Source organism: Coregonus lavaretus (assembly GCF_964263955.1).
Source record: "Coregonus lavaretus genome assembly, chromosome: 22".
In the NCBI taxonomy this organism is placed as follows: domain Eukaryota; kingdom Metazoa; phylum Chordata; class Actinopteri; order Salmoniformes; family Salmonidae; genus Coregonus; species Coregonus lavaretus.
In genome coordinates, this window is record NC_140009.1 from 35,291,194 (window position 1) to 35,310,842 (window position 19,649).

Genomic DNA, 19,649 nt, shown 5'->3' on the forward strand with positions numbered 1-19,649 from the left:
TGTGAGGGTCTTACCCTCTTCAGGTGCGTGGTAGGCGGCCAGGGCATTAAGCATGTCATAGATGACCTCTTTGATGGTGTCAGGGATGGGGGGCAGCGGAGACATTTTGAGGGGGGTGGTCTTCACCAGCTGCACCGCATTGGGCCCCTTGATACGCAGGTTCTCAAATTCATCATCTGAGGCTGAGCAGAGGAAGGGAGAGAGAGAGAGAGAAACACTTCGAGCAACCATATACACTTCTAATCACACAGTCACATTGTTAAGACGCACTGTAAAATACGGAACTAGCCGAGAGCTATATGTGCAAGCAGATAGTTGAATGGCCACAGGTCTGTCTGAAATGTCCAAGATGTATACGGAAGTGGTTTAAAAAAAGATTTGGTCACCATACCACGCTGCTTTGCATGGTCCATCCAGCTAGATAGACCTGTAGCCATTTAACTATCCACTCCTATAAAATATGGATTTTTCCCATGAGAGTATTTTAACGTACCCGTACCAGCTCCGCGGGGTGCGGGCAGGGCGATGCGGACGCAGCTGTTGGCCGTGTCAGCGAAGCAGTCCGGGTTCCGGCAGGCGGCAGGGCCCAGAACACGCAGGATGTAGTTGATCTCTCTGGAGCCCAGGGAGCCTGATACCACACCTGACGTGGTGCTGCCTGCCCCACTGGTCACTGCTGACCGCACCACCTAGAGAGGGTAGACAGGCGGCACTGTCACTCAGTGCAAAACCCTAATGGCTATATTGCACTACATTTTAACACTGACTGGGAGTGTATCTCAACAGTCTAACATGGGTTCCTCTCCATTTCCTTTCCTTTAGCTGCACAAATCAGAAAATACTGTAAATAATAGGTGAATGTGCAATGTGTTGGAGCTTTCGCCTGTCCATTTCTAGCACATTGTGCAGATGAAGGAGACAAGGAGAGGGCTGTTGAGATGCATGCTGGGTAGGTATCAGCGAGGGAGGGGTTTAATATCCAGTACCTTCTCCATGGTGTGCCGTAGCGTGGCAGGGTCCTCAATGATGTGTCTGAACAGCAGGGTGACGAGGGGCGTGAAGCCGTTGAACCCTGACCCCTGCGTCAGCCCCAGGATCATCCTGGTACTCTTCAGCTCAGCAAACATCATGGCGTAATGGTGGGTCCTCGTCAGGCGCAGGCATAGCCTGAAAGAGAAAAATACATAATTTTTTTTATGACACTAACAAAATATTCCAGAAGTACATTTTAGTCATTTAGCAGACGCTCTTATACAGACAGAGCGACACACAGTCAGTGTATCCAACTAAGGTTAGGTAGGTAAAAACAACCACATATAACAGTCATTGCAAGTAAACCCTTCTACAAAATCGCCACTGTCAGCTAAATGGTCTAGAGCTTTTCATAACACTCAGACACTTTTAATAACAAAAAAGATTCAAGAAGCAAACAAGAAGAATATAGAAGTAAAGCAGGAACCTTAGTGTGGCGTGGAGGGTGTCTGGGTCCACAGGGACACTGATCATGGAGACACAGGCTCTGATGAGCACTGTGGTCATTTCCTCCGTCAGGCCCTGCACCACGATGGCTCCTCCTGCCCCGGTGCGTTCCGACGTGGGGTCCAGGGGAGCGGGGGGAGCAGAGGGTCCAGAGGAGGACTCCTTTAGTTGGGGGGTAGCGTTGTCCTCTTTTGGAGCACTCATCTCCACGGCTACTGGGGCAGAGTCTGAAAGAAACAGAGGGGGATGTTACTATGGTATACAACTAGAGAAACGGTATAACTGGTCTAATGGCACACATACATATCATCTAAACAGAGTGAGTGCAGTTTGTGGCTATAGCAATGGCTAACAAAAGGTAAAGAACACACTGCACTTTTAGCTGAAAATGTGCTTTAAATCTACCGTAACTGCTTATAAACACTGGGGTTGTGTTCCCATCTAGAAGGCCGTTATATGAGTGTCTGTGTGTCTCCTCTGCCTTGCCAGTCTACCTCCTCCCTCTCATAAACCGGATTGAGGCTATACTAGAACGATAGCTCCTCCTATCTAGTAGTAGTTGGTCCAGTCATCACCTGGGTCTGTCTGGGTCTCCTCTGCCTTGCCCCTGTCTCCCTCCGACTCCGTTAAGCTGCTCGTCTTGGCCGGTTTAGGAACGCGAGGCACTCTCTGGACCGTGAGCATCACCGGACGACGGTTACCAGTCTCCTCATTCACCTGGAATAGAAACATTAAAAGAAATCTGAGAAGGGAAACGGTTTACCAGACCCAAATTAAGCCCATTACTGAACTGAAAAGCACTTTCAATGAATACTCTCCATTGAGCATGCTTTTAAAACCAGGATTTTTTACAAAAGTTTCAATGTTTGTCGACTCTTATTTTCTTTGAGTTGGAGTGGCATATATAAAAGAGGCTATGAGGAAGAGTTCCTACCTGGACCATGGTGTTGAACTGTACAGTGTATCGCCTGCGTCCGGCGGTGAATCGGACGCTGCTCTCTCCGGCCCTCCAGGCTGAGTCTATAGTGCTGTTGTTAGAGGCAGAGTAGCTGCACCAGCGGCCGGACCGGTCATCAAACCAACGCCAGTTATTACCATTGGGCTGCAGGTACTGGAGGGAGGGGAGGAGTGAAGAAAGATATGATTTTATTGTCCATGGGAAACAAGAAGAACTGTATTTTCAGTGAGAGAAGGGTGAGGAAAAGTCCAGATATGGCGACACGATGGTAATCATATGCATATCCTATAGTGTGGGTTAATCTTTATGGGGCACCCGGAGGACATTATTCTTACCTTGTTCATCTGCGCTCTGCGTTTGGATGAGACTGCCATTTTCTCGTAGAAGTCAATGATCAGCAACACTGGAGTGATCCACCTATAGAGAGTCACAGACAACGTTCAGCCGTATTGTACATCGCAGTTTGTCTGGGAGGAGCAATGCTTATACATTTACTTCACCTAAAGTAATTATCTCTCTCGTAAGGCATTGTAAAACGAAATAGATCGTTTATCCTGTTATTTCTAGCTGGACAGTGTATTTTTGAAGGGCATTCCTGCAGGTGTGCCAGCTAGCTAATCTCTAGCGGTCCTCTCATCAGAGCCAGGGGAGGGGGTGGTACTGACTTGGGTGTCTGGATGTCCTTCTGCTCCTTTGCAGCCTGCAGACAGGGCTGCACCACCTCCAGCAGCTTGATGAGAACATTGAGGATCCCACTGTTCTCCACCACCCTGGCACACGATAGCTTCAACTCCTTAAGGAAAACAAGACAGGATGGATCAGCATACAGGGCCAGTGAGTGAGTGAGAAAGGAATTGCTGTGCATCTCTTTCTCTGCCACTACCTCAAACAAATATTTTGAGCAGTAGTATGTCTGTCTGTACCTCAAAGAGCAGTGTGAGCAGCAGGATGCGTGTTGCCAGGTTGGAGGCTTGGGGCAGGGTAGCCATCTGTCTGGTCCACTCAGACACCGTCTTGGTGTCGCTAGTGGTCAGGGGTACTGCTGCCTTGATCAGCACATCTGCTGCCTCCCACACCTACAGATCAGAAACATGACATTATATATGAGGCTGGTACACTGATACTTACTGCATAATAACAATGAAGTCTCTGAACAACACATTTGACTGCACCTATCTGGTGTATGTGACAAAACTTTTACTCAGGGCAAATCACACCTAACTACACACACACCATGTTACGTACCTGGTTGACGACCTGTCGTAGGATGAGGTCCCTGTACTCGGGGCCACTCCTCTTGATGGCGGTCATGAGCAAGTCACAGAGGCGGTAGACTGTGTCTGGCAGCTCGTCCAGCAGATGGAAGCAGCCGGGGAGCATGGAGTCAGTGAAGGCGTGGAGCTCCGTACTGTCCAGGGGCTCGGCCTCCAGGAACCTCTCCAGGCAGCGAGCCTCCTCCTCCTCCGTACGCTCCCTCGCTCTCCTGTCGTCCTCCTCACGACGACGCGCCGCCTCCTGAGAGAGAAAAAGACAGAGGGAATGTGAGCGGATGTGGTGGTGAAGTGGTGGGCCCTGTCCAGATCTGAGAGCACTGTATAGACAAAAGCAATATGGCTACTATTCCACTGAGCCGATCAACTGAAATGTTCATCTACGAGCCTTCATCCATCTTCATCCATTCATGTTTCAATTCATTCAGCAGTTTGTTCCCTCCGTATGCCTGTGCGTGGGGGTGTGTCTAAGTGTGTGTGTGGCGGCGCACCTCGGGCGAATCAGAGCGCTGCTCCATGCTGACTTCTTGTCCCAGAGACATGGCGATGGCTCTCATCATCTGGTCTTCTTCTGACATGGTCATGTCCTACAGACAGAGGGACATGCAAGTACACTTAATATACACTATGGGAGGGGTCACGTGTGTCTAATATGAGCATCGCTCCCTCTCTCTGCGTTTGTGTGGTCGTACCCTGACGGCTCCGCTGAGTAGAGGAGGAGGGTGTGTGAGCAGGTACTCTGTGGCCTGCTCCATGGTGCTGGTGTTGACCAGGGCCTCCATGGCATGCTCTCTGGAGAAACCCATGTCCATCAGCTAGACACAGGAGAGAACAAGGGTTACATAAGGTTAGAGGAGAGAGAGAAAGAGAGATGGGGCGAGAGTCACAGGACAGGGTTAGAGCAGAGTTTTTCCTAGCCACTGTGCTTCTGCATTGCTTGTTCTTGGGGTTTTAGGTAGGGTATCTGTAGAGCACTTTGTGGCAACTGCTGATGTAAAAAGGGCTTTATAAAATACATGTGATTGATAGAGGAAGGGAGGAAGAGAGGACAGAGGCACAGAGAGATCAGAGTGACCAGGGAAAATGAAAAAGAGAGCACAAAAAATGGATAGGGACAGAGAGAGACCGAGAGAAAAGGAGCAGACAGTGGCACAGTGTGATCAGTGGATCTCACGCATACATTCTTCCAGACATTCCTAAATCCTCCTTTATTTTCTTTAATTGTTCCAGAGTGACTTCCTTCCAGAGTGACCTCCTACCCATCCTCCCTAACCTCTACATAGCATGATATCCTACCCTCTACCCAGATCTTATGCCTCAATGTTTTGAAATTCCATCCATTTGATTTAACACAGGTCTCTTTCCACATTTATCCCCCAAAATGTGCCTCCATCCTCCCACTATCTCTCCTTTCCCCCTTAAGCCGTGACCCCATTACAAGCACAAGAGAACAGATTCAATTATATTCAAATGTGCGCTCGCGCCAGTTCGCATCGAAAAGAATGTGCAAGTTCAGCACAGCGTAGAGAAAACATATACAGCTCAGAAAATAGAGTAAATATAAAATGGACTCTGTTCCTATTTTTCAGATTCACACAGGATGTGGAGCCAGCTAGCTGTATACCTGCTGTAGCTGCTGCTGGTTGACATTTGGCTGCCTCTCCCGCTCTCTGCCTCCTCCCTGACCCTGTCATAACGAGACAAAGTGGAGCAGGCCACGCCAGGGTGAGGGTTCAAGGGGACAACAGGTTGACAACAAAACCAGTCCAATTAAACTTATTACAACATGACCACCTTATTAGTTAACAATACGGTGAATGTGCAACAGAGGCTATCGAATCAATGCTTTCAATCGTATCTAGCAACGCAAGCAATTATATCTACCGAAGCTGTCAAATGTCTAATGTCAATCTGTCTATGAGAAAAACAGTCTGTCAAAAAACAGACATTTCTATGAAGAAACAGTCCCAAAGTTAATGGAATCCAAAAACGCAAACTGATCAACAACCACACACACCCCTTGACAACCCCACACACACTTCCCTCCTGTGCCCTTACCTGCTGTAGCTGAGCCTGGTTAACCTGTGGTTCTCTCCTGGGAGTAGAGTTACTAGAGTCCTCTGCTGCTCCCCCTGGTGCAGGTGGTGCTGTACTGCCTCCGGTAGCCGGTCCTGACCCGGAACCTGCTGGCCCCTCTGCTGCAGTCACTGCTGCTCCAGGGGCCCCTACTGCTCCACCTCCACCTGGATTTTAAATTCAAGCATTTGAAATTATAGTGTCGTTGGATAGTTCTTGTATGTTAATCCTTAATGTGCATAAACATTGTAAATTGCATTAAATAATTCAGCTTTCGCTGCTTTTAAAACACAAAAAATATGTTTTAAGTGAGAAGGAAGCATTGGTCTGAAACCAAAAAAAGAAGCAAAATTCCCATGAGCATCACAACTACTACTTCATCCATGCTCTACCAAGGTTTTCCAGCACAAAGCTTTGACCTACTACAATAGCCATTATATCCACGTGACAGGTGGGTTTAGGGTCATGAAACATTATGTGGATCGGGTTGAAAAAAAAAAAATTTTTCCATAAATGTTAGTTTTGGAGAAAATAAAATCTTCTTGAGGCCAGCTGAAGTTTGACGGCCGAAGTCAACGCTCCTTTTTCCGTGATTGGTCAACTGTAGGGATTCTTCGATAAAGTATTTGTAGTCATTTAACTAGAGACAACTCGTTTTCATGAACATTTTTTCAAAGAGAAATACAGCACCAAACATCGACTAAGATCGGTTTCTTGAGTCATCTTAAATTAATCCTGACTATTTTGAGGAAGTGTATACTGGCTACGGTGTCTCAAAATAGACAAAAAGTACTATTACCATTTCTACTCATTTTTCAAGCAGAGCTCTTTTAAGGGAGTATGCTAGCTCACTCGTTTGGTTCCCCTAGCCGCCAGCCGAACTGAAGCAGGCTGACGCCTTTAGGCATTAGTGCGTAAGCCAAAGCATTAGGGCCTAACTGTAAACGCGCCATGTTATTAACGTCATCCAAAGGAAGTTTAATTCAATAAGAGAAACTCTGAAACAGAGAGTTGAAAATAAAGAGAAGGGAGGGCCAGAAAAGTTATGTTTGGGAAAGATTTGGTGAAGTGGTAAAGGAGTGCCAATGTTGTGTGTGATGATTGTGAGGCGCTCTACAAATTCGACAGTCACAAGATGGGGACTTCAAATAGGCCTATGGCACATCAAGGGAAGTAGCCTACTGTTCAGATGGGTTAAATGGAAACTGAAATCTGGACACTGACTGTAGGTCTATAACCTCTGTGTCTTCATATTAACTCTTGCAGAATTAAACATTTCTTGCAATCAAATGTTACACCAAATGTAGGCAAAATGTTGACTTGGGAACAGGAGTGGAGAAATATGATTTATTTATTTCAGCATCTTGAGAGGATGCAAATGTACAGTTAGATACTGTCTGTAGAGGTGCTATCTTTATCAGCATCATAAAAGCTGATAGTATTTCAACCCCATAAAATGTGCACCAAGCCAAACTGAAATCTTATCAGAAACCTGTTGCGTCCATTTCACCGCTTTCTATTTCCTTACAACCAGTCAAACGGATGTCATTTCGAAATTCTGCACAGAAAGTCATTCCGACCCCTTTGCATTTTCTTCCGGGTCCCTACATGTCTTTTCTCCACAAAAGAAGCAAATATGACAGAAAAAGTATAGAATGAATATCGATATAGATGACATTCTGGTGAGCAATTGTTTATTAAAATCTTCTTGGGCAACATGTAATGACAGAAGAGAAGCTGCATGTATCTAGTTGACTAACAAACAGCCTACCAAAATGTCAGAGATGATAATAAATGTCTAAATTAGGCCCAGAAAATTCCTGCACCCCCGGTCAAAAAATCATTCCACCATTTGACTGTAGCCTACAGCGCATTAATATATTTGAGGGTTAGGGTCGGGCCTCAGATTTTAACTTTATCACAGTCTGGTGATTGCGGATGGGTTATTAGCTGGTAAACAAACAGCTGACCCACGCAACACTACTATGTTGGTCTATTGTCCTTCAAACAATGTGTATGCAGGTTGGTTAGGATTAAAACCTTCTCAAAACAGTCTAATTCATATTCTTAGAGGTGCTCCCACAATAATTGTATTTATACTGTATACAAGGTATTGGATTCTTTCACCCCACACCAAGACATTATCCCATTCAACTACTTTTAAGCTTTTTTAATTATATGAAAGCAAACTGGGCTTCTATACTTACAAGTCCATTAGGCTTGATTTGAGTTTTGTCTTGTAGTAACGCACCCTCAACGGGGCGGGTAGAAACCGGAAGCATCCGGTAATCAGGGGAAAACCAGAGAAGAGGTGAAGCTTGAAAACCGGATACTTCCGGTTTATTCCGACCCAGCTCAGGCTTTCTTTTTTACCTGCCATGTTTGGTTAGTAGTAATGGGTCTTGTAGTAATGTATGTGGCGCCTGCCTGTAGCTCCTTAAACATTTATTTTAGCAATATACAGTGTACAAAATACTGAGTTGCACCACCTTTTGCCCTCAGCACAGCCTCAATTCGTCGGGGCATGGACTCTACAAGGTGTCGAAAGCGTTACACAGGGATGCTGGCCCATGAATCCAATGCTTCCCACAGTTGTGTCAAGTTCACTGGATGACTGGTGGACCATTCTTGATACACAGGAAACCGCTCCGCGTGAAAAACCCAGCACGTTGCAGTTCTTGACGCATTCAAACCGATGCGCCTGGCACCTACTACCATACCCCGTTCAAAGGCACTTACATGTTTTGTCTTGCCCATTCACCCTCTGAATGGCACACATACAAGCCATGTCTCAAATTTCTTTCTTAAAAATCCTTCTTTAACCGGTCTCCTCATCTTCAACTACACTGATTGAAGTGGATTTAACAGGTGACAGCAAGGGATCATTGCTTTCACCTGGCCAGTCTATGTCATGGAAAGAGCAGGTGTTTCACACTATGTACACATACATTAAAATACAAAAAAGCCATGACTTTATAGACATGGCTATTTGCATTTATGCAAAACATATGGATTCTCCCTTTAAAGAGGGAAGGGAAGGTGAATCTCAACAGCTGCTTTACACATTAAGCACATCATTCTTGTGAATAATTGCTGTTATTGTGAAGTGGAAATGCCTAGGAGCAGCAACGGCCCAGCCATGAAGTGGTAGGCCACACAAGCTCACAGAACGGGACCGCCGAGTGCTAAAGCGCGTCTGTCCTCGGTTGCAACACTTACTACCGAGTTCCAAACTGCCTCTGGAAGCAAAGTCAGCACAATAACTGTTCGTCTGGAGCTTCATAAAATGGGTTTCCATGGCCGAGCAGCCGCACACAAGCCTAAGATCACCATTCGCAATGCCAAGCGTCGGCTGGAGTGGTGTAAAGCTTGCCGCTATTGGACTCTGGAGCAGTGGAAACGCGTCCTCTGGAGTGACGAATCACGCTTCACCATCTGGCAGTCCGACGGACTAATCTGGGTTTGGCGGATGCCAGTAGAACACTACCTGCCCCAATGTATAGTGCCAACTGTAAAGTTTGGTGGAGGAGGATTAATGGTCTGGGGCTTGTTTTTCATGGTTCAGGCTAGTCCCCTTAATTCCAATGAAGGGAAATCTTAATGCTACAGCATACAATGACATTCTAGACGATTCTGTGTTTGCAACTTTGTGGCAACAGTTATGGGAAGGCCTTTTCCTGTTCAAGCATGACAATGCCCCCGTGCACAAAGCGAGGTCCATACAGAAATGGTTTTTCAAGATCGTTGTGGAAGAACTTGACTGGCCTGCACAGAGCCCTGACCTCAACCCCATCGAATTCCTTTGGGATGAATTGGAACGCTGACAGCGAGCTAGGCCTAATCGCCCAACATCAGTGCCGACTTCACTAATGCTCGTGGTTGAATGGAAGCAAGACCCCGCAGCAATGTTCCAACATCTTGTGGAAAGCCTTCCCAGAAGAGTGGCTGTTATAGCAGCAAAGGGGGGACCAACTCCATATTAAATGCCCATGTTATTGGAATGAGATGTTCGACGAGCATGTGTCCACATACTTTTGGTCATGTAGTGTAAATAAAAACTAGTAAATCAAGTCTGAAAATTAACTGAAACAAAACTGAATTAATAATAATAATAATAATAACAACAACAACAACGAATAGAAAAAACGACATCTAGAACTCAAGCTAGGTGGGGGCAAATGCTAATGACCCTATCAAAGATCCGGTATGTGGTTCTCGGTAACGGCTTACAGGAACACGACGAGGGGGAGTGTGTTGTGTACTTCCAACCAAGTTGATTTGCAGAGTTTCATCGACAGAAGATTTGAATTTAACATTGAGCATCAACCAATCCTTAATAATGTTGCCTTACTGAAAATGAGAAAATGAAGCGCACTCTCACCTCCAGCTCCAGAGCTGGGACCTACAGGCACCATTGTGGCCCCTGGGCCCCCCTCCTCCTCTGACCGGGCCGTGCCCTCCCTCTCCTTTGCCAGCCGCTCCTGGATGACTGGTTCACCACGAAGGATGTGGCAGAGTATAGCCAACATGGACTCAGCCATGCGGCCCCCGTACACCTTGAGGGGTTTCCTGTTCCACAGGCTACGGATGCAGTTGAACGCCGCCTGAACACAGTGAGAGAGTGGGTTAGTATTACATAGATTACATCAAAATATACACTGACATTGAAACAAACATTGATGTGCATACACACACGAAGACACAGTGAAGAGTGGACACACCTACTCATTCAAGGGTTTTTCTTTATTTTTTACTATTTTCTACATTGTAGAATAATAGTGAAGACATCAAAACTATGAAATAACACACGGAATCATGTATTAACCAAAAAAAGTGTTAAACAAATCACAATATATTTTATATTTGAGATTCTTCAAATAGCCACCCTTTGCCTTGATGACAGCTTTGCATACTCTTGGCATTCTCTCAACCAGCTTCACATGGAATGCTTTTCCAACAGTCTTGAAGGAGTTCCCACATATGCTGAGCACTTGTTGGCTGCTTTTCCTTCACTCTGCGGTCCGACTCATCCCAAATCATCTCAATTTGGTTGAGGTCAGGTGATTGTGGAGGCCAGGTCATCTGATGCAGCACCATCACGTTCCTTCTTGGTCAAATAGCCCTTACACAGCCTGGGGGTGTGTTTTGGGTCATTGTCCTGTTGAAAAACGAATGATAGTCCCACTAAGAGCAAACCAGATGGGATGGTGTATCGCTGCAGAATGCTGCGGTAGCCATGCTGGTTAAGTGTGCCTTGAATTCGAAATAAATCACAGACAGTGTCACCAGTAAAGCATCCCCACACCACCTCCTCCATGCTTCACGGTGGGAACCACACATGCGGAGATCATCCGTTCACCTACTCTGCGTCTCACAAAGACACGGCGGTTAGATCCACAAATCTCAAATTTGGACTCATCAGACCAAAGGACAGATTTCCACCGGTCTAATGTCAATTGCTCGTGTTTCTTGGCCCAAGCAAGTCTCCTCTTCTTATTGGTGTCCTTTAGTAGTGGTTTCTTTGCAGCGATATGACCATGAAGGCCTGATTCACGCAGTCTCCTCTGAACAGTTGATGTTGAGATGTGTCTGTTACTTGAACTCTGTGAAGCATTTATTTGGGCTGCAATCTGAGGTGCAGTTAACTCTAATGAACTTATCCTCTGCAGCAGAGGTAACTCTGGGTCTTCCTTTCCTGTGGCGGTCCTCATGAAAGCCAGTTTCATCATAGCGCTCGATGGTTTTTGCGACTGCACTTGAAGCAACTTTCAAAGTTCTTGACATTTTCCGGATTGACTGACCTTCATGTCTTAAAGTAATGGAGGACTGTCGTTTCGCTTTGCTTATTTGAGCTGTTCTTGCCATAATATGGACTTGGTCTTCTACCAAATAGGGCTATCTTCTGTATACCACCCCTACCTTGTCACAACTGATTGGCTCAAACGCATTAAGGAAATAAATTCCACAAATTAACATTTAACAAGGCACACCTGTTAATTGAAATACATTTCAGGTGACTACCTGATGAAGCTGGTTGAGAGAATGCCAAGAGTGTGCAAAGCTGTCATGAAGGCAAAGGGTGGCTATTTGAAGAATCTCAAATATAAAATATATTTTGATTTGTTTAACACTTTTTTGATTACTACATGATTCCATATATGTTATTTCATAGTTTTGATTTCTTCACTATTATTCTACAGCGTAGAAAAAAGTAAAAATTAAGAAAAACCTTGAGTAGGTCTGTCCAAACTTTTGACTGGTACTAATATACACTGCTCAAAAAAATAAAGGGAACACTTAAACATCACAATGTAACTCCAAGTCAATCATACTTCTGTGAAATCAAACTGTCCACTTAGGAAGCAACACTGATTGACAATACATTTCACATGCTGTTGTGCAAATGGAATAGACAACAGGTGGAAATTATAGGCAATTAGCAAGACACCCCCAATAAAGGACTGGTTTTGCAGGTGGTGACCACAGACCACTTCTCAGTTCCTATGCTTCCTGGCTGATGTTTTGGTCACTTTTGAATGCTGGCGGTGCTTTCACTCTAGTGGTAGCATGAGACGGAGTCTACAACCCACACAAGTGGCTCAGGTAGTGCAGCTCATCCAGGATGGCACATCAATGCGAGCTGTGGCAAGAAGGTTTGCTGTGTCTGTCAGCGTAGTGTCCAGGACGTTTGGCATTTGCCAGAGAACACCAAGATTGCCAAATTCGCCACTGGCGCCCTGTGCTCTTCACAGATGAAAGCAGGTTCACACTGAGCACATGTGACAGAGTCTGGAGACGCCGTGGAGAACGTTCTGCTGCCTGCAACATCCTCCAGCATGACCGGTTTGGCGGTGGGTCAGTCATGGTGTGGGGTGGCATTTCTTTGGGGGGCCACACAGCCCTCCATGTGCTCGCCAGAGGTAGCCTGACTGCCATTAGGTACCGAGATGAGATCCTCAGACCCCTTGTGAGACCATATGCTGGTGCGGTTGGCCCTGGGTTCCTCCTAATGCAAGACAATGCTAGACCTCATGTGGCTGGAGTGTGTCAGCAGTTCCTGCAAGAGGAAGGCATTGATGCTATGGACTGGCCCGCCCGTTCCCCAGACCTGAATCCAATTGAGCACATCTGGGACATCATGTCTCGCTCCATCCACCAACGCCACGTTGCACTACAGACTGTCCAGGAGTTGGCGGATGCTTTAGTCCAGGTCTGGGAGGAGATCCCTCAGGAGACCATCCGCCACCTCATCAGGAGCATGCCCAGGCGTTGTAGGGAGGTCATACAGGCACGTGGAGGCCACACACACTACTGAGCCTCATTTTGACTTGTTTTAAGGACATTACATCCAAGTTGGATCAGCCTGTAGTGTGGTTTTCCACTTTAATTTTGAGGGTGACTCCAAATCCAGACCTCCATGGGTTGATACATTTGATTTCCATTGATAATTTTTGTGTGATTTTGTTGTCAGCACATTCAACTATGTAAAGAAAAAAGTATTTAATAAGATTATTTCATTCATTCAGATCTAGGATGTGTTATTTTAGTGTTCCCTTTATTTTTTTGAGCAGTGTATATATATTTCCTGCAAGACAGGAATGTCAGTGTTCTGCCATGGCCAGCGAAGAGCCCAGATCTCAATCCCATTGAGCACGTCTAGGACCTGTTGGATTGGAAGGTGAGGGCTAGGGCCATTCCCCCCAGAAATGTCAGGGAACTTGCAGGTGCCTTGGTGGAAGAGTGAGGTGCCTTGGTGGAAGAGTGGGGTAACATCTCACAGCAAGAACTGGCAAATCTGGTACAGTCCATGAGGAGGAGATGCACTGCAGTACTTAATGCAGCTGGTAGCCACACCAGATACTGACTGTTACTTTTGACCCCCCCTTTGTTCAGGGACACATTATTCAATTTCTGTTAGTCACATGTATGTGGAACCTGTTCAGTTTATGTCTCAGTTGTTGAATCTTGTTATGTTCAAACAAATATTTACACATGTTAAGTTTGCTGAAAATAAACGCAGTTGACAGTGAGAGGACGTTGCTTTTTTTGCTGAGTATATATATATATATATATATATATATATATAAATAAAATGACCTTGAGCCCACACACAAGCATTCCACAGATGCCAACCAACCAACCACGTAACACACACACCCTCTACCTTCTGAGTGACGATGAGGAATCGCAGGGCGCTGAACTGGGGGGTGGTGGGGGTGACCCCAGGGACCTTGACGGGCAGGCTGTGGGGTGAGTCCAGCACAGTACTGGGATTCACCATCTTCTCCACCAGCATCAGCCAGGCATCCAGGAACTCCCCTGTCCCATCTGGAAGCTCAGCGTGTTCCAGGCCCTCAGAAACAGGCACCTTACCACCCATAGTAAGAGCCCAGTTAAATGTCCTGGGGAGAGAGGGGGGAAGGAGAGATGTGTCAGTGCTGCTGGGCAGAGAAACACAGAATTACAGCCCATAATTGTCCTGGTCAACTCACACGATCAGGTAAAACAAGTCCATACTCATAATGATTGTACTGATAATGCTGACAAAGTAGTGCCAAATCCCAATATGTATGTACAGTCAGTCAAGTAGTCAGCAACAGTAGTAGGGTTAGTTGTAGCTAGAGGGCATCGACAAATTCCATGTAAAGAAGTACCAACAACGCAAGTCTGTCAGATATTAACAGAGCTAAGCAAGGGTGCTCCACTCACTCGAAGAGTGCGTCGTGTCCTCCGGAGCAGAAGAACTTCTGCAGCATGAGGTGGTAGGGGTACTTCCTCTCATCAAACAGCATTGGGGACGTGAAGCCCACCGAGCAGATGAAGAACGTCAGCCTGGAGAAAGAAGTGATAGTGTTAAAATTGACACTAGGAGCAATAAATCAGCTCGATAGATGCAGTTGGAATCGTTCAGACAAGAGTAATGCCCAGTACCCAAACTAACCCCTTGTCCCTCCTACATGTGACATGATCGATGTACACAAGCGAACAACCCACTGGGCTTATCAGAAGCAAGACAAAACTATTACCAAATCTTATCCACCCTCTCAGAACAATAGAAGAGGTTAGCTTGTATGGGCTTATGGGTTGATTCTCTTGGAATTTGGGTCTGAATGAATTGATCCTGACTGAGTAACGTACCGGAAGCGAGGGGTGGGGGTGTAGGGCGGGGGCTGCCAGCTGAGGCCCTTGGTAAGCAGCTTGGTGAGGGAGGAGGCAGTGGCCCTGGCGGCGGGGGTGGGGGCAGTGCCCGTGCTGGTGGCATGGTGAGAGCGGCGCTGGCGGACTGGAGAGCCCACACACAGTTTCACCAGCAGACCAAAGAGTTCAGCCAGAGCCCGGCCCAGGCGAGACGACGCTGGAGAAGAGAGGGGAGAGTTACACACCTGTAGGAAAAATACAGCTAGCACTCGCAAATAAAGAATCAGGAGTCACAGTGGACGTGTTTCGACCTTCATCAGAGAGACATCGGACACACCCTTCTCACGAATGCAGAGATTCTGACTACATTTCTGTATTTGGTGGGGATACCATTCTACACTTGACCTATGCCTACTACATGACTATAATTAAACTAAAATAACATGAAAATAAAGAGAAAAATCCTGGTTTTCCTTACCGGAGAGCAGTGGTTTGATCTGCTTGATACGTGTGGCCATGGCGGGGGTCAGTTTAGACTTTGTCTTGGGGTCAGCGGTGCCGGCTGTCGGCTCGTCTGTCTCCATTGGGGCTAGCGTGTCCCCGTCCAACCCCATCCCCTCCAGGAGACCCGTGGCAGAGGGGTCCAAAGCAACAGCCTCAGACTCAGCTAGGGAGAGAGAGAGGCCTCGTGGTTAGAGCTAGTGGTGGACGGGCTGGAAGAAAAAGTTTGGCTAAAAGATGCTTCTTCATTTCTTTCTTTGCACATTGCTCAAACGATGGCCGACAAACTCCAACATTCCGAAGTTGGCAGTTTTCAGAATGTAAAAAAAAAAAACTGCCTGACGCACACTGCCAAACATTGCCCAACAAATGTCCCATTGCATATTTCATGAATTATTGTTCATAAATATTTGATAATAACATTTTCTGCTGGCTGTTTTTCCAGTAGGAGGTCTTCATTACCAGTTCTCCTGGATCCTGAAGCAGTAGTGGTGGAGCTGCCAGATGGCTTGTCCTCCTTGGGAACCAGCTTCTGCATGTCAGCCTGGCCAAACTCACAGCCTGGGGGGAGACTGGAGGAGGAGAGGAGGTTAATGTGTGCTGCTGGCTGACTGCTGAGGAAGAGATAAAGCCAGACAGAGGGGGGGAAAGAGATAGAGAACCAGAGAGAGAAACCCAAGGCCAAAATAGAGGGATAAAGCAAGAGGGGGATAGAGAGAGCCAGGAGGAGAAAAAGTATCAGTTTAGCGTACCTGTTGGGTGTGCAGAGGGACAGCAGCACGGTGCTCTCCCAGACCAGAGAGCAGTAGAGCTGGCTCAGCTTGTTGAGAACACTCAGACCCAGCTGGGAGCCCCACTGGTTCACACTGATGGCCCTGATCTCACTCTGCACAACACAAACAGGGGAAAAGAGGGGACGGTTAATGCACACACCACTATTAACCCACTCACAGTCAAGCAATTCCTTCCCAACAATTACCTAAAAACCACAGAGATGGTTCTCTTGAAATCCACAGAGACAATAAAGCTGCAATACCTCGACAGTTGGTTGGTTATATGCTGCTGACATTTTCAAATCAATAGAATATATACTTTTTTTGTGTGCAAAATATCAACACCTAATTAACAGCCTTTACTTTGGGGGCTACTGGTGTGGTGTGACATAATGAGAGGTCCTTGCTGATTGATTTCCAGGCTTCTTACCTGTCCTACCCTGCAGGTGTGCACGAACATCAGGATATAGGCGTGCGCGGCGGTGAGTGCGTGTAGCAGGGGCGTGGCCCGGGCCGACAGCGTGGCGTCGGTCATGTGACCGGCGGTGGCGAGCTCTCGGAGGAGCACGGAGCCCCCGGGGACCTCGATGGGGCGGTGGAGCGGCTCGAGGGCCGACAGGATGCTGTCCAGCTGACACAGCCCTTCCTGGAGCACCTTGGGCTCATGGGACAGGGTCTGGGGACCACGGGACGACACACGGCGCTTCAGTATCAATACAGCACAGTCACAGGGATCAGAGACTGAAGTTGGTTACATTTAACAGGTCTCCCTGGAGTTTAGTCACAATACAGAAGCACCACACACAGCTGTCAGATATTGAAGACCAGCACAGGTCTGGGATGCCACCAGGAGCTTAGTCACAATATACCACAGTTACATCAATGTAACATGTACGTTTATATTCTATTTTCTAAAGTGTATAGTTGTTCAGCTCTGCTTGAGCTCAGTCATTAACAAATTCATTGAAATCATATCCCCACATCTCCCCGTCCTCCCAGTATAGATTTTTAGACCCCGGCTACAGCCTGGCATGCCTCCTACCCCTTTATTATAACCATATCCCCATATCTAGGGCCAGTTGTATTGGCTGTATTGAAGAAGAAAAAAAACCACCTATTTCCAGCATTATCCACTAGGTTTGCTGCAGGTAAAAAATCCTAAGAAGTTATTTAATTGACACAAGCTGTCTCCAATCGATCAATCAATGTCTGGTTGTGCGTGTTAATCGTACAAAGCCTATTTGGCAAGGAATACTATTTGTAGATCAGTGATTCTACGCCTCACTTTGCTGAAGCTGATCCTCTCCAACAGACTCAGAAGTTTTAGCAAAAGATTGGTCAATTACGGGCAGTTTAAGGGGAGAGTCAATTAAACCAATCATGGAAGTATGTTGTAGCGAACTCTGGGTATAGCCCTGACCAGGACTCAAACCCAGGTCCAGCGACTGCCAAGCCAACACCTTAACCATTACGCCAAGAGGTCCCAACCTCTTGGCCAACACCTTAAAAGGGCAATTCTACCACGTTTCAATCTCTTTTCTTTTTGTGTGTCAATTCATTGACACAATTGGAGTTTGTGTCAATAAAATGTCCTAGGATTTTCTACCTGCAGCAAACATAGCGGATAATGCTTGAAATACCGGTGAAATATTTTTTTTTATACTAAAAACTACTAAAAAGAACTGGCCCTACCCATATCATGTCCCCATATCCCCAGTGTCAGGTCTCACCAGTATGGACTTGCAGACCCCGGCTACAGCCTGACAGGCAGCTGATGTGGGGAAGTCAATGGGCAGGTTGGGCAGCCCCAGGATCGAGACCAGGGGCAGGAGGCCCTTCTGGTTGACAAACTCCTGACAGTGGTCATCGGTCGTGTTGTTACTCAGGATAGACTCCACAAACTTCATCTGAGAGGGAACACCAGGGAGGGTTAAGGTACAGTATGTGAACGTCTCAAAAAGTGCTTGATTAGACGATAGTAGAAAACAATAGTTAACAAAAGTGAGTCTACACACTGGTATATGCTCCCCAAAGTGATTATTTGTTTCAACCCTACCCCAACCCAATGTGCAGATTTATTTTAAACACACACAAGGGAAACAATCTGATAATATGGTTTTGGAGACTAGAATTGTTTAATTGACAAGTTTTGTTTAGTGGAAAGGGACTTGATTTAAGTGTGCTTTTTTATTGCTGGTGAAACACTCAACACATCGCATAACCAGAGAATGTGAAAGAGCTTCGACACCACGTACCACATTGAGAATGTAATCCATCAGAGGAATGGGTATCCTCTCTTCTGTGCCAACAACCCTATAGGAAAAACACCATCAGCATTCCAACTCCCCACCGCAAACACATGTAACAAAATGTGAAAAATACATTCAAATAATTGATGAATATAGAGAAAGAAATGTAATATCAGAGGAGCAATAAATCCTGAATTTATCAGGAAAAATCACATCTCTGATTTGGTATGTCATACAGTTCAACTGGCACTGACTGTCTGTTGCTCTCTGGCTCCCCCTGCTGCTGGGTGAAGGTATGGAGTGCCTCTTCTTCCTCCTCGTCTTCGCTGGAGGCCTCCTCGGCGGCGTGGGAGGAGCGTGCCGGGGGCGCGGTCACGGTGCCATCAGTCTTCTGGATAGAGGGCTTCTGACAGATGTACTCTGGGGCTCGGCCCAGGTTACAGATCTCCTCCAGTAACTGGGAGATAAGACAAGCATGTGTTCATTTACTATACCGTGGAAAACTCTAGGGCTTAATAATGAGTTGTTCCTGTTCAGATCACACTGATCCAGGTTAGTTTACTATGCAGTGAACATGGTCAATCTGTATGATTAAGGACCTAGGTTTTTTCGTGACCACGTGACCTGAACCAGTTCAACTCTGGGCCCTAGTTAAAAGCTGTAACAAGAGAACATATTTTCTGATCAAGTCATATGGTGAGGTAAAACTAGTAGTCTAGACATTATCAATGGTAGGGTAGGGCATTTTAGAGAGTTTGTGTACTCATGAAAATAATAAATTTGAGTACTCGAGTACCATGAAATGGGGCATAAGGCAAAAAGGTTAGCGGTATGCCAACAGTTGTTCCAATTACTGGTTGTTCTGGTCATTAACCAATTTTTACTGCACTTGACATTCAATAAACATCGTAGAGTTTGAAAGTTTGTCAGTACTTGTAACCTGCTAAATAGTTGCATTTGTACATTGAGTACTTGTATTCCATTATCCCTGATCAATGGTGCTGATCATTTCTGGTTTTCCAGGACTCCTGTACATGTCATTGTGAACCCACCTTGATGATGGCAGTAGTGGCGTCTGTCTTCAGAGTGGGTTGGTGTCTCATCAGTTCATCCACAGCACTGCCCAGGTTGGATGCAGTGTCTCCTGTAGACAGACACATTAGAATGGTTACAGACAAAGAATCTCAACCGAATCAACAGCGTA

General features: G+C 46.2%; 1 protein-coding gene across 1 annotated transcript in view; it reads right to left on the reverse strand.

Moving 5' to 3' along the window:
* The window catches only part of huwe1 (HECT, UBA and WWE domain containing E3 ubiquitin protein ligase 1), an 81,463-nt gene that overhangs the window by 31,090 nt on the left and 30,724 nt on the right, over window positions 1–19,649 (reverse strand). Inside the window, exons 21-46 of the mRNA XM_084187819.1 lie at window positions 19,498–19,589; window positions 18,682–18,902; window positions 18,452–18,509; window positions 17,927–18,103; window positions 16,627–16,872; window positions 16,176–16,309; window positions 15,886–15,995; window positions 15,401–15,589; window positions 14,923–15,139; window positions 14,494–14,616; window positions 13,949–14,186; window positions 10,166–10,388; window positions 5,767–5,951; window positions 5,333–5,395; window positions 4,401–4,523; window positions 4,200–4,295; window positions 3,683–3,952; window positions 3,361–3,513; window positions 3,103–3,230; window positions 2,773–2,854; window positions 2,414–2,590; window positions 2,055–2,196; window positions 1,460–1,706; window positions 987–1,167; window positions 494–689; window positions 15–182 (exon numbers count right to left, since the gene is read on the reverse strand). Of these exons, the coding sequence (XP_084043945.1) occupies window positions 15–182; window positions 494–689; window positions 987–1,167; window positions 1,460–1,706; window positions 2,055–2,196; window positions 2,414–2,590; window positions 2,773–2,854; window positions 3,103–3,230; window positions 3,361–3,513; window positions 3,683–3,952; window positions 4,200–4,295; window positions 4,401–4,523; window positions 5,333–5,395; window positions 5,767–5,951; window positions 10,166–10,388; window positions 13,949–14,186; window positions 14,494–14,616; window positions 14,923–15,139; window positions 15,401–15,589; window positions 15,886–15,995; window positions 16,176–16,309; window positions 16,627–16,872; window positions 17,927–18,103; window positions 18,452–18,509; window positions 18,682–18,902; window positions 19,498–19,589 (4,239 nt within the window). The remainder of the gene's footprint in view (window positions 1–14; window positions 183–493; window positions 690–986; window positions 1,168–1,459; window positions 1,707–2,054; window positions 2,197–2,413; window positions 2,591–2,772; window positions 2,855–3,102; window positions 3,231–3,360; window positions 3,514–3,682; window positions 3,953–4,199; window positions 4,296–4,400; window positions 4,524–5,332; window positions 5,396–5,766; window positions 5,952–10,165; window positions 10,389–13,948; window positions 14,187–14,493; window positions 14,617–14,922; window positions 15,140–15,400; window positions 15,590–15,885; window positions 15,996–16,175; window positions 16,310–16,626; window positions 16,873–17,926; window positions 18,104–18,451; window positions 18,510–18,681; window positions 18,903–19,497; window positions 19,590–19,649) is intronic.